Source organism: Gracilinanus agilis, chromosome 2, assembly GCF_016433145.1.
Source record: "Gracilinanus agilis isolate LMUSP501 chromosome 2, AgileGrace, whole genome shotgun sequence".
In the NCBI taxonomy this organism is placed as follows: Eukaryota; Metazoa; Chordata; class Mammalia; order Didelphimorphia; family Didelphidae; genus Gracilinanus; species Gracilinanus agilis.
The window spans coordinates 601,821,817-601,836,587 of record NC_058131.1 but is presented as its reverse complement, the minus strand read 5'-3'; the positions used below and the strand labels follow the sequence as shown (position 1 = coordinate 601,836,587).

Genomic DNA, 14,771 nt, shown 5'->3' with positions numbered 1-14,771 from the left:
TTATCATTTAGAAAGTAGGTTTTATTCTTATCAATTCAGACAACAGCATTAATGGTTATATCAAGACTGGGAACATAGCACAGCATTCTAAAAGATAGCCAGGCCTAGAGATGAGAAGTCCTGGGTTCAAATATGGCCTTGGACACTTCCTTACAGTGTGACCCAGGGCAAATCACTTAACCCCCATTGCCTATCCCTTACCACTCTTCTGCCTTGGAACCAATACTCAGTATCAATTCTAAGACAGAAGGTAAGGCATTTAAAAAGAAAAAAGTTCAAAATACTTTGGCCTATCCATCACCCAGATCAAACCGAAGTGAATGAAGGCAGTCTGTTGTCCAGATTATGATATACATTTAGATAACTGTAGACATTGTTTATCACTATATGTGAACAGTGAATTAGACTCAGAATTTTAGAGGAAAGAGTAGTTTGGACTGCCTATGAAAAATTGCAAAGCTTTAATGGCCCCAAAATTCTCCCAGAAAAAAAAAAAGGTTCATCTTTTTAATACCAATATTCCATCATGTTATTTTATGACTTCTAGTCATGGAATATTTCAGCCTTCTAAGAATTAAAGTTTTAGTTAGTGAAGAGATCCTATAGTAGATGTGAGCAGGCTGCAACATATAGCAAATAAGGAAGCACAAAGAATGAGAGTAAAGGATGTCATTAAAAAAATATGCAGTATGACCAAAAAATAACGTGTTCTGGCCATAGTTGGGCAAGAGTGAGAGATGACCAATAGACAACTTATATGATCCATTGATATCTTCACAGGGTCAGGAAAAATCAAAGGTGGCTCCATCATGTTAGGATTCTCCTTGTGACAAATTTGTTAGAGAACAAGAATTACTCAGGATAGGCAGGCATAGATAAGTTGAAAATCGCACTACTTGAGAGGAAATTCCACATGAGACCACAGACATTTAAATTCACTTTTATGCCATGAAACAACATTTAAATCTGGGATGAAAATGATGGCTAGGCTAAAGGTGAAAGGTTATGAAAAGGATGTTGAGATAAGTAAAAACAGCAACTTATGGAGGTATTTGAAGAGAAAGGATGAATGAAATAGTCTGTTTAATAGAGGATTTTTTAGAGAAATCCAAAGTTCTATATAAAAATAAAAAAGAACATTTGATTTAGATAACATTGGAGACTTTGCAAAATAAATTGGCAAGTGTTAAAGTGAACAATATGAAATAAGACATTTAAATAATTTAAGGTTCCTTCCAATCTAGTACTAATAATATTTTCCATAGAATTAAGTTTTGGTACTTCAACACAGAAATTTGATGAATTTCAGAATTCCATCATTGTATTCTTCAGAATACAGGATTAAATCTTTTAGTGCAATGTCACTTTCAAAGAGATGTGAATAAAATATGTGAGGTACTACCCTACATAAGTTAAAATAATATTTCCTGGAGGTATTGCCTTCATGTTTGATAAAATTGATATTCTATATGTGAAATGTATCAAATATTATACTTAAGGTTCTAGTATGTATGCCATATGCAAAAGTCAATTCTAAACACTGCATTGATATGTGAAAGCTTAAGTGAAAAAATAGAAATCATTTTCAGCATGTTTCCATCAGCCTTATGTTATGGCGCCTGCCAGTTAGCATCCTTCTTGCATCAACTATGCTAATTTTCATATGCCTGTAGTGGCAAAAAAATTAGGAATTCCCTGAATAACTTGTGAAAAATTTTTAAGGAAAATTTGTGCTGTTGGTGAACACTGCTGTAGACAGACACCTGTGTTTTCTCATCCTAAGCAAATGGAACATAATGTGTCTCATCACTGGATTTATAGCTAGAAGGATCCTTAAAGATCAGTTAGCCTAATTCCTTCCTTTTAAAGTTAGGAAAACTGAGACCCAGGAAGGACAGCTATATGATGTTGTATATATTGGTAATATTGGTCAAGATTTTGCAAGCTTGTGAAAAATGATGGCAAATCAAGAGATTTAATATTTAATATATGGTTCTCCTCAATCTCATCCTTTGCTCAATTCCATTTCATTATTGTATATGCATTGTACACAGTTCAGTCGACCTCAACCAGGTCATTAAGACATGTCATTATTTTAGTTCTCAGTTTGGATTAATTGCTTTGAACTTCTGAAGATGGTGAAAGTCACGTTCTCCAAAAAGACTGAATTTTGTACTTTGGTCTTTTTTAGATTTAGCATGAGTTTTAACAGACATAATCTGAAGTACAGTGTGTTACCCAAAAAACCAAAAAAGGTGGCATTTGATTGCTTAGAATGGATCAGAAAACATCACCCACGTGAGTAGAGACTTGTGAATTATGTTTGGAAGTGTTAAATAAATGTCTTTTTAATACCACATGGAATATAGAAGACTGCATATTAAACAATTCTTTTCTCAGTATAAGAGTACTAAGCAGTTATTTATAGTACAAAATATTTCAACTCCTTGATTTCTGGAGTTGGTAAAACCCTATTTGGCTTGACAACAGTAATCACCAGCACAAAATATATGAAATACACCACCTGCATCTGTATTGTTGTTAATTCTCAATTGTTTCTTTTTTAAGTAGATAATCGCTTTCTCTGGTTTAGCATCAGCATGTTCATTATCCAGATTTTTTGGTTTTGTGCCCTCTCCCACCCACTTCCTACTTTTTTAATTGATTATATGAAAATGAGACCTCAGGTTAATTCCATTTATCCACACAATTCTTTTCTCTCATTGCCATGAAGAATTAAGATTATATATTGTTATTTGAGAAAGAAAAAGAATATCGATTATTATTCCCATTTTATTAATAAGATTCTACAAAAGGGAAAATAGTTTATCCAAGATCATCTAGCCTATCAAGAGCAGAGCTAGAATTAGAACTAAATACCCTAACATCTAGTTCAAAGAGTTCCCCTCTTTGGACTGTGCTTTTGTAATCTTCATTCATCCTTTACAAAAACAAAACAGAACTAGTGGTGAAGTAAAATATGCCACTTTTCTCAATGTAAATTATTTTGGTTTATTAACAGATGACTCGGGAATCATTTACTGCCTTTCCAGGCGTGAGTGTGACACAATGGCTGACACCTTACAAAAGGATGGTCTTGCTGCCCTTGCTTATCACGCCGGCCTCAGTGATTCAGCTAGAGATGAAGTACAGCACAAGTGGATTAATCAAGATGGTTGCCAGGTATCATGAAAGCAAGGTTTGCGAATGCTTACAGGATGAGTAAAGAGTTCACATAAAAACTAGAACTATTCAGTAGTCAACATCAAAACAAGATTGATTTCAGATGGAAGACAGATGCACTTAGTACATTTCTCTAACTTTTATAAAGATAAAGTTTAAACTTTTTAATTCTGAGTTGAGCCAGATGTTACCATAGCATCTAGTTCTGCACCACCACCACCCCCTAGCTTTTCTAATGTCATTTCAGATTTAAAGTAAAGTATAAAAACCATTCAAATGAAATGATAATTGTGTGTGTGTGTGTGCGTGCGCATGCACGCGCGCGCTATTTGATTAGCCATTCCAGTCACGGTGAATTTTTATGCTGTACTTGTTGAAAAGTCTTGAGCTTGCTGAATTCACAAAAGATATTCAAACTTGTCCCTTCTCCCCTCCCCTACAGACAAATATACTTTTTCTTCTCTCCAGCCAGCTAAAATGATAGCCCTGATTCTGTGCCTTTTTATAAAGTGATAACTTTTCTATGAAACCTTCCCCTCCCAAAGAAATTATCCAAATTTGTAGTGAGTGGTTTTTAAACACAGATATATCTTGAAGGAAAATTAAAGGAGGAATTAGCAACTAAACAAGATTTCCCAGTTGAAGGATGTCTGGGGGCAACTAGGGGGCTCAGCGGATAGAGAGCCAGGCCTGGAAATGGGAGGTCCCAGGTTCTTACTTGGCCTCAGACAAGTCCTAGCTGTGTGACCTTGGACAAGTCACTTGATCCCAACTGCCTAGCCCTTACTGTTCTTCTGCCTTGGAACTGATATTTATTGATTCTGACACAGACAGTAAGGGTTTTCAAGAAAGAAGGATGTTAGATCCTTCAGCTCTTTAGGTGTTCCTGACTTTGCAGCATGCCTTATAATCATGTGCTCAAAGATGTCCTTTTTTAAATGCAGTTACCTTTAAATGAAATCCTCACTCACTATTCATTATTCCACTGTTGTGTTTATACGGCACTCTGGACACCCTGCCATCTGCCACAAGAAGCTTCATTATACTTTTTCTTTTAAGAAAATCTGACCTTGATAGTAGTGCTGCTCATTTTTGGAAGGACAGGTAACCTGGAGTACAGCACATTTACCCTCTTGTTTTAGTAAGGGTACAGACACATTGGCTAGATAAACATTCAGTAACCTGAAGATCTCCTTTCTGATGTTGGGCACAACTGTAAAATAGGTCTGCCACACTTCCTCCTTCTGTCTCACCATTACTTGCTTTTGAAATTCTGTTCTTACAAAAACAGCCCATTTTCTGCAAAAAGGCACAAGCAAAAAACATCAGCAAAATGTATTGATTTTTTTTTTATAGGAGATTAATTTGTCAGCCCCCATCTGAACAATTTTATTTGTGTAATGTAGTACAACCTGAATCATATAGCTTTTTTTTTCCATATTAACATGTTTGAAAGTTTTGTTGACATAACTTCTCACTGACAGATAATTTTGGGACATGATAGATACTGCATTTATTAAGTGCTTGCCTTTTGTCAGATATACTAAGCACTGGTGATACAAGAACAAGAAAATAAAATGGCCTCAAAGCATCCAGGTGTCTCAGTGGATAGAGAGCCAGGTCTGGAAAGGGGAGACCCACGGTTCAAATATGGCCTTAGAGACACTTATTGTGTGACCCCGGGCAAGAAACTTATCCCCTTTGCTTACTACTTAACTACTTACTACTCTTCAGCCTTGGGACCAAAATTTAGTATCAATTGTAAGACGGAAAAAAATTTTAAAAAATAATAATGATAATGAAAATGAAAATAAAATGGTCCCTATTCTCATGTAGTTCATATTCTGATTAGTAAAAACAGCCCCTAAAGAAGAGGTGGGGAAGGAGGAGACCATCAAGGGGCCAACATAGTGTGGAAATGGAGAAGATCAGAAAGTGAACCAATAGGAAAATGAGTCATGGTTGGGACTTTTTAATGATATGGTGGTTCCAGGCAGACTCACCAGTCATTGATTAGTAATTAATTCCTCTCAATTTTAAATTATATTGTGCTTTCTAAAGAAAATCCTTTTTCAGACATGATCCAATTTTAATTTTAACACTCACAAGATTCTTCCAGTTATTCATTATTGTTTGATTAACTCTGAAAGTGCACAACAGTTGGAGCACCTTTTGCTCCTAGCATCTCTCACATCAAAAGAACAAATGTGGTAAAAGCTTCAAGGTTGACTGTCACTGACGGTGGTCTTAGCTTTCTCATATTTGGATACAAGACAACTTCAGGAAAATGATACCTTACTGTGGTGCTCAGGCCCTCTTTACTTTGGAGTCTTCTGGAGACTATATTGCCAATGTGAGAATTAATTATTCGTGCTCATTGAGGTGACTAAACTGAAATATTAGCCTAATGTGAATAGTTCATTAGAACATTTAAAAGTAAAATTTGGTGACACAACTCTTAGAAGCATCTGGTATTCAAATTTTTCTTTGGAGACTATACAAAATAATACCTTAAAAACTGCATTAAACTTTTAAGACACCCTGTATATTGAATAAAATGCAATATTAATTTTGTATTCATAAGGGAAACATTATTGAGCAATTTTGAATTTTGCATTAAAAGTTCTTTAAAGAAAATTCCAGGAAGCTACTGATATTTTCTGTATAATCTTACTCTCATTAAAAACTTCATTATGGAACTGGAGGATTTCTATGTGAACTGGAAAGACATCCAAGAATTGACGCAGAACAGAACCAGGAGAACATTGTACACAGAGATCGATAAACTGTGGCACGATCAAATGTAATAGACTTTTCTACCAGCAGCCATGCAAGGACCCAGGACAATCCAGAGGAACTTATGAGAAAGAACGTTATCCACATCCAAAGAAAGAACTGTGGAGTAGAAATGCAGAAGAAAAAAATATATGATCGTTCATGTAGTACAATAGGGAAGTGATTGGGCTTTTGATGTTAAAGGATTGCTCTACTGAACAATGCTATATGTCTAACCCGGGGGAACTGCCTGTCAGCTCTCAGGGGGAGGGAGGCGGTGCAGCTGATCATGAATCATGTAACCATGGGAAAATATTCTAAATAAATAAATTATAACTTAAAAAAATTCATTATAGGAGGCAGCTAGGTGGCTCAGTGGGTTGAGAGCCAGGCCTAGAGAGAGGAGATCCAGGGTTCAAATCTGGCCTCAGATACTTCCTAGCTTTGTCACCCTGGGCAAGTCACTTAATCCCCATTGCCTAGCCCTTACCATTCTTCTGCCTTGAAACCAATACATAGTATTGATTCTGAGGTGGAAATTAAGGGTTTTACCAAAAACAAAATATTTCATTATACCTAAACATTTTTATTCATAACTTGAAGCTAAGATTTTGTGAGTTTTTTATAACATGCTAATATTTTCTATTTTATTTCAGGTTATCTGTGCAACAATTGCTTTTGGCATGGGGATCGATAAACCAGATGTGCGTTATGTTATCCATTCATCTCTTCCTAAATCAGTAGAAGGATATTACCAGGAGTCTGGCAGAGCTGGAAGAGATGGTGAAATGTCTCACTGTCTGCTTTTCTACAACTATCATGATGTAACCAGACTTAAAAGACTTATTCTTAGTAAGCTAAAATGTTCTTTGGAATATTAAGGAGTCTTTAGTTTCTGTACCTCTTGGTCATATTACCCTTAGATTAACACGTAATCATAGAACAACCAAAATTTTTATACAGGGCATCCAAAAAAACCTTAGTTACAGATTTAAGATAACTTAGTCTGTAACTAAGACTTTTGGAATGCCCTATTTAGATAGTATTTTTAAAATGACTAACGTTTTCAAAACTGGTACTAAAATTTAATGAAGGGCCCATTTTAAATCATTTAAAAATATCCATAATAATATTTTAGTATTAAACTTTGAAGGGTGAGATGGTATGTTGGAGATGGCATTTGATGTGTTGATTTGTTTTGCTTAAATGAAGGGGTTGAGACAGTCTTTAGCAAATATTAACCATACAAAGTGGTGGGTCAGCACCATAAGAGACCTGCATTCAAGTCCTTGACCTGTTATCTTCTAGTTCTGTTTCTATGGGCAAATTAATATATTACCCAGGGGTTCTTAATCTGGAGTCATGGATCCCCACATCATCTGTGGATATGGTTTCAGGAGCTCTGTGATCTTGAATGGAAGGGAAATTATATCTTTGTTTTCATGGACTTCTAACTGAATTCTAGTATTTCTTTTGATTATGAATATAGCCAGAAAATTTCATACTGTAAAGTGGGGCTTTATCAGCTTGCCAAAGGGATCCTTGACACAAAGAAGATTAAGACCTCTACTATAACTTGCCTTAGCTCAGTGGTAAAATAGGCTCTTTGCACACCAGATATTATGGGGAAAGCACTTAATAAAATATAAAATGTGATATAAATTTGAATTATTATTGAATTCTGCAATGCACAATTGAAATGTTAAGATCAAGTTTACGGAAGTTTTAATCTAATCCCAAATATAAATATTTTAAATATGTACTGTCATGTTAACCATTTTTAGGTCAATGTTTTTGGGAAATGCTTGTATAAAATATATAAAATGCTTATATAAAATGTATAAAAGAAGTTCATTAAGTGCTTTGTTGAAACATTTGAAGGCAAGAACTTTCTTTTCGTTTGCTTCATTAGACGTTAGCACAGTGCCTGGCATAATAAATACTTGTTAATTGATTCAGTAATAGTTAATAGATCAAAAGGTATCTAGGCAGCACAGTGAGTAGAGCACCAGGCCTGGAGTTCGGATGACTTGGGTTCAAATCTGCCTTCAGACACTTCCTAGCTGTGTGGCCCTGAGCAAGTCACTTAAACGTATTTGCCTAGTCAGAAAGTAACAATTAAAATATATCAATATATATATTTAATAGGTCAGATCCTGTTGCTGAAAAGTTTCTGATAAAAAGATTTTCACCTACCTTCTCAATTATTCTGAGGAAAAAGTCATTTCAGTGATACTTTGGCAAAATATAAGATTATGGATACCTTGTTTTAATAAGTGTATTTTTCTGCAATATACTTTAAATTTTTCAGTGGAGAAAGATGGAAACAGTCATACCCGACAAACACACTTCAATAATCTATATAGCATGGTGCATTACTGTGAAAATATAATAGAATGTCGAAGAATTCAGCTTTTGTCATACTTTGGAGAAAATGGGTTTAATCCTAATTTTTGTAAGGAATACCCTGATGTGACTTGTGATAACTGCTGCAAAAAGAAGGTAAAATAAAGGGATTTTTTGTATTTTGTTGGTGAGGGAGGAGTATTTTATTTTTTAACGTTGGGAATTGAGTGGTCACTTGATTGCTTTTGAAATTAAGTATGTTAGATTTAAAAGATTAACAAAGGATGAACAAGAAGAAAATAAGTATTGATTCTATAAAATTAAGACATAAAAAATGTGTTGTGACAAGCAGTTTTATGCTACTTCCTTTGCTAGAGGCTTATAATAAGAGTGACTAATACTAGAATAGTTAGTTTTTTGTGTGTTTATTACTTATTATGCTGAATTTTTAGAATTTTTCAGATGTGTTGCATGACGGAGCTATCAAAAGCATCCAGGTAGAAGAAATATCCAAAATAAAGCAAAATATTTTTATGGAATAGGGTAGACGCTATTGTTTTCACTGGAGTTAGGTTAATAATAAGGTTAATCCTCAACCAGAAAAATAAGCAGATTTGTAATTTTATTAGATCAACTATGTTAGAATGCCAAATTAGTAGAAAAGTATAGAATGCCAGTATATGCCTTTCTCCAACTTACATCTTAAGAATAGTTTGCTAGTCTCATAGGACCTGGTCCCCTTTCTGTTACTATATTTACCTAATTATCCTTTCTGTATTTTGGAAGTTTGGTTAATTCAAACAAATATGCATCAAATCCTGCTATTTTCCTCTCATTGTACGAGATTCTCTGGAGCCTTGCACAAAGGAAGAAAAAGATGCTGTTTACCCACAGATATCTTATAATCTAGTTAAGGAAATAAGACAACTATCTATGAAACAATTAGAGAACAAGACAGTATGACTTCTAAGGAAGACCAATAAATGCAGACCAGTGTACAGTATAATCAGATGGAAGTGAGTTTTCAACCCTGGCAGTTTGAAAATAAGTTGCCATCATAGTTACAACAGAAACAATTGTTTCCTTCTGGTAGGATTACAAGACCAGGGATGTGACAGAAGATGTGAAAAACATCATAAAGTTTGTTCAAGAGCATGATTCACTGAATGGAGAAAGAAATAAAAAGATGAGGAGCTCTTGTGGAAGATTTACTATGAACATGCTAGCCGATATTTTCCTGGGTAAGTTGTTTCATTGGTAGATGTTATTCCTTGTAAACAGAAACCAGGGAGTTCATTATAGATAAGAAGAATGCAGTTAAATATACCCCTTTTATTTAACAATTTTATAACAATACACAATTAGTTTTTTTAAATTATACCATTATTAAACCACTTTATAAAAGTTTATATGAAAAGAATACAGGTATTAATTTTAGAAGAAAGCCATATTAAAAGGCTATTATCCAATTTCATCACAGGTCAGTTCTCATAATAAACTTTTTAAGAGTATCAAAATAGATCTTTGCCATGAAATTATGTTCATAGCAAGGATGTTGTTAGGAATCTTTTTTTTTTTTCAAAAACCTGTAAAATATGAATATAAAGTCTGTCAGAATATAATAAAAACTGAAAGCACATTGTCTTTTTTTTCCATCCTTTTCCTCTGTGTTGTTTTGGATCTATTTTGGAATTGTTGGTGCATTATTCAGAAATTACTTGTGTTTCTTTAGCTTATTTTGAGGCAACTGGCATCTTTTTAATTATTGCTTAATGACAGATCTTTTTTTTTTTAATAATAAGCACAGAATGGCATATAGTTCACAATTCAATTTTTTTATCTAAAAATTTTTATTCAAAAATAAGAGTAATTTATGTGGACAATAATCAGTAAAACACTGTTGCTATGGTTCTGAAAATAACTTTGTTATGCAGAACATTTCTTTGAATACTTTTATGCTTTAAGTGAATTTTATAGGGGTTGCTAGGTGGCTTAGTGGATTGAGAGCCAGGCCTAAAGATGGGAGGTCCTGGGTTCTAGTGTGGCCTCAGACACTTTTAGCTATGTGACACTAGGCAAGTCACCATTGCTTAACCCTTATTGCTTGTCTGCCTTGGAACCAATACACAGTATTAATTCTAAGACAGAAGGAAAGGTGGTTGGTTGGTTGTTTGAAGAGATTTTATCCTGAGAAACATTTGTAAATGTCCCATCTAATTTTTTCAGACATTTTTTATCATAATGGGGGAAGGACTGATATTCTTTTACACAGGTGATTTTACTATATATGCTGCCAAAGCAAGCACTTCACAGATGATTTTAAAGAAAAAACAAATCCACAAATATAAAAAGCATCTATTTTATATCTCTACATGAGATTTTCTATGAAATAGTACATCCAGATTTAATCTATTTTGTCTAGTTCAGACTACCAATGTAAATTAGTTATCAACTTGTGGGAATCATTAGAATGTGATACTGGTGATATTACTTAGAAATGCTAAAGAAACTTCTTATACTTTCTCATCAGGGAGTAAAAGCGCTAAGATTCAGTCAGGCATATTTGGGAAGGGAGCTGCTTATTCACGACATAATGCCGAAAGACTTCTGAAAAAGCTGATACTTGACAAAATTTTGGATGAAGATTTGTATATTAATGCTAATGACCAAGCAATTGCCTATGTGATGCTGGGAGAGAAAGCCCAGGCTGTCCTGAATGGGTATTTAAAGGTAGATCATTTGAAATTTAATTTATCTTTACCTTCTGTCTGCATCTTTCAAGTAAGTAAGGGGAAGACATAAATTAGGAAGATAAATATTCATATGTTTAAATATGTGTGTAGATATATGTACACTGAAATACAGATTTTATAAAAGAGCCTTATAAATTTGTGGTCATTCTGCCCTTATGAATTTTTAGTCATTTTCTCTGGAAGTTTAAAAAAAAAATTCATATTTGGGTCACTTCAAAATTTAGTAGAATTTATTCTACCATCAGATCTCTGACAGATGATTTTCTTTTTACTTATGAAGCATCTGTTTGCTTATGTGCATTTCAGTACATAACTTTCTCTTTCTCCTGAAGGTGGACTTTCTAGAAACTGAGAATTTCAGCAGTATGAGAAAGCAAAAGGCTTTAGTAGCAAAGACATCCCAAAGAGAAGAACTGGTTAAGAAGTGCCTGGGAGAACTTACTGAAGTCTGCAAAGGCCTCGGGAAGGTTTTTGGTGTCCACTACTTCAATATATTTAATACTGTTACTCTAAAAAAGCTTGCAGGTATGGATGGACCTTCAGTTACTTGAACTATAAGTTAATAGAGAAAAATTTAGTTTTACTAAAAAATCTTCCTTATCATAAGTACATCTTTATTTGTCTAAAATTCATGATCTCTGGAGTTGAAAACCTTAAAATGTAGTTTAATTTTAATAAAATAGATCATTGGTAAGAATATATCCTGCATAAGGCAGCTAGATGGCACAGTAGATAAAGAGCCAGGCCTGGGATCAGGAAAACCTGGGTTCAAATTTGGCCTTAGACACTTCCTGGCTGTGTGACCTTGGGCAAGTCACAACCCCATTTGCCTAGCTCTTGCCCTTTTGTCTTAGAGTTATTACTAAAACATAAAGTAAGAGGTTGTGTTTTTTTTTTTTAAAGAATAAATGCAGCATTACATTGTTTTTCAGATTGTTCTCTGATATCGTACCTTCAGATAGGAAATGTTTCGATGGTCTCACCAGCTTTTTCATTAGAATCCCTAGCAATGTTAAATACTCCCATAATTGATTGAGAATAACACTTGTTTTCTACTAGTTTCTTCTTTCCAGAGTTCATAATCCCCACTTCCTTACCATTCTTCCACCACCATCCTAGCCCAGTCCCTTTCACTTAACTATTAGATGGTTGCAGTGATCACATTGCTCTCCGTATCTTCAATCTTTTTACCCAACCAGTCCATCCCATACTCTGCTTCCAAAGCTGAAAACCTTGCTCTCCACTTCACTACCTAGCCTCCAGTTCAGATACTTGCAAACCTGTTACCTACAGGATGGAGACTATTGGGCCCTTAACCAAATATTCAGGTCCCTCTACATTCTGGCTCCTGCATAGGTCTCCAGTATTGCCCCCAAATTACTCCCATCAGACAAGTCTGTTCATTGTGTTCCTGGTCAAATCAGGCACATTCTCTCTTGTACACTTGTATTTACATTGTTCCTCTTGCCGTAAATAATTATTTCCTCTCTTGAATTCTTATGACACTGATTGCTATTTGTTTGGTCCTTAACAAGAACTTTAAAAATGTTGATATTTGTTTCTGCCTTTGTGTGTCCCATGCCTCTGGCTAGATTATAAACTCAAGAACAAAGACTTTATGTATTTCAAACCCCTGATGCTTAGTTTATACTATTTAATAAATGTTCCATAAGAATGATGCTTATAACTTCTGATTTCTGTTTGTTTTTTACCGGTGCTTAGAATCTTTATCTTCTGATCCTGAGGTTTTGCTTCAGATTGATGGTGTTACAGAAGACAAACTGGAAAAATACGGTGCTGAAGTGATTTCAGTGCTCCAGAAGTACTCTGAGTGGACATTGCCAGGTTCGGTAGCTCTTTAATACAACAATATTTCATTTTGTTTATTATTTAAGAGTTATTTATATCTGTGTCTCTAAAAAAATAAATCCCTGGATCAGCACTTGACTTTTTCTACTTTCTGCTAAGTATTTTGACATAGAAAGCCTGACCCACCAACATATTGTTCAGGATAGGCCCCTTTGAAAGTTACATTAATGGGGCAGCTGGGTAGCTCAGTGGATTGAGAGCCAGGCCTAGAGACGGGAGGTCCTAGGTTCAAATCCGGCCTCAGACACTTCCCAGCTGTGTGACCCTGGGCAAGTCACTTGACCCCCATTGCCCACCCTTACCACTCTTCCACCTATAAGTCAATACACAGAAGTTAAGAGTTTAAAAAAAAAAAAGAAAGAAAGTTACATTAATTCTTAAAAGCTATCAGGGCAGGAGCAGCAAGGTAACACAGAGCAGTGGGCCTGGAGGGGAGGACCTGGCTTCAAATCTGGCCTCAGACTCGCCCCTGCTGTGTGACCCTGGGAAAATCACTGAACCCCAATTGCCTAGCCTTTGTTACTATTCTGTCTTAGAATTGATACTAAGACACAAGGTAGGGGGTTTGTATTGTTTGTATTGTATTGTATTGTATTGTATTGTATTTTTTTAAGCTATCGAGGCACTAGTTAATACACTGGAATATAACTCATTAAGCTCAGTTATCACCTTAGAACACTGAAAGTGGGGCTATGGAATAACAGGATCTCATTAAGCCCCTACCACTTGCCAGTCACTATCCTGAGGAGCTTACATTCTAATGGCAGAGATATGTGCAGGTGCAGAATAAAGATGACTGAATAAACATATTCTAGATAGTTTGGGAAGAAGAGCAAGAGCAGTGAAGAGAAGCCATAAAGACCATGAAGAAGTCTGTGCTTGAGCTGCATCTTTGAAGGAAGACAAGAATGATCCCAGCACACAGACTGGCCACTAAAATGGCACAGACGGAGGAGGCAGCATTTCACGAGGAGCAAAGAGAAGGATGTTTTAGCTGGACAGAGAGTGCCAAGGGGACTTGGAAAATCAGGTGGTTACCAGAGCCAGATCATGAAGTTCTTTCTGAACTAATATGAGGGGTTTGTACAGTATCCTAGAAGCAGTAGGGACCCCTGCAGCTAAGTGATGAGAGCAGTAACACGGGCAGATCTGGGCCTCTAAGGAAAATCACCTGCACAGCAGCGAGGAGACGAGTAAGAAGCTCCTAACTGCATGGTGGCTCTCTGAGCAAAAAAGAGGTGTCGGACCTAAGCAATGTTGCAGACCCAGACACAGCAAGATCTATCATTTGATTGGACACGTGGGGCAAGGGAGAATGAAGAATACAAAATGATGGCAAAATTAGTCGCCTGCTGGCACCTTCTACAAGAAGAGGAAGAGGGGGCAGCTGGGTAGCTCAGTGGATTGAGAGTCAGGCCTAGAGACGGGAGGTCCTAGGTTCAAATCTGGCCTCAGACACTTCCCAGCTGTGTGACCCTGGGCAAGTCACTTGACCCCCATTGCCCACCCTTACCACTCTTCCACCTAGGAGCCAATACACAGAAGTTAAGGGTTTAAAAAAAAAAAGAAGAAGAGGAAGAAAGATGGCTTCAGCCTTGGCAGCATGGAAAGATGTCTCTGGGCATCTCATGTGAAGGGTCCAGTAGGCATTTGGCACAAGGAAAGAGGCTGGGCCTGGCTCTATGAGCCCGGAGTTCAGCCATGGGAGTATGGGGGAAAGAGAAGAAAGCCACCTTGCACAGGACCTGAGGGAGCCCCAGTGAGGAGGCTGATGTAGGTGTGATGGGGGAGGCGGGGGGGGGGGGGGGGATTGGGAGAAACCACCAGGAAAGGAAAGAGCGGTCG

At 36.1% G+C, this 14,771-nt stretch overlaps 1 protein-coding gene across 1 annotated transcript in view; it reads left to right on the top strand.

Annotated features, from left to right (window-relative positions):
* BLM (BLM RecQ like helicase) overlaps positions 1 to 14,771 on the top strand; it is a 60,518-nt gene that overhangs the window by 29,671 nt on the left and 16,076 nt on the right. Inside the window, exons 12-19 of the mRNA XM_044662503.1 lie at positions 2,192 to 2,298; positions 3,023 to 3,183; positions 6,615 to 6,810; positions 8,270 to 8,460; positions 9,398 to 9,545; positions 10,835 to 11,034; positions 11,390 to 11,582; positions 12,780 to 12,902. Coding sequence (XP_044518438.1) covers positions 2,192 to 2,298; positions 3,023 to 3,183; positions 6,615 to 6,810; positions 8,270 to 8,460; positions 9,398 to 9,545; positions 10,835 to 11,034; positions 11,390 to 11,582; positions 12,780 to 12,902 — 1,319 coding nt within the window. The remainder of the gene's footprint in view (positions 1 to 2,191; positions 2,299 to 3,022; positions 3,184 to 6,614; positions 6,811 to 8,269; positions 8,461 to 9,397; positions 9,546 to 10,834; positions 11,035 to 11,389; positions 11,583 to 12,779; positions 12,903 to 14,771) is intronic.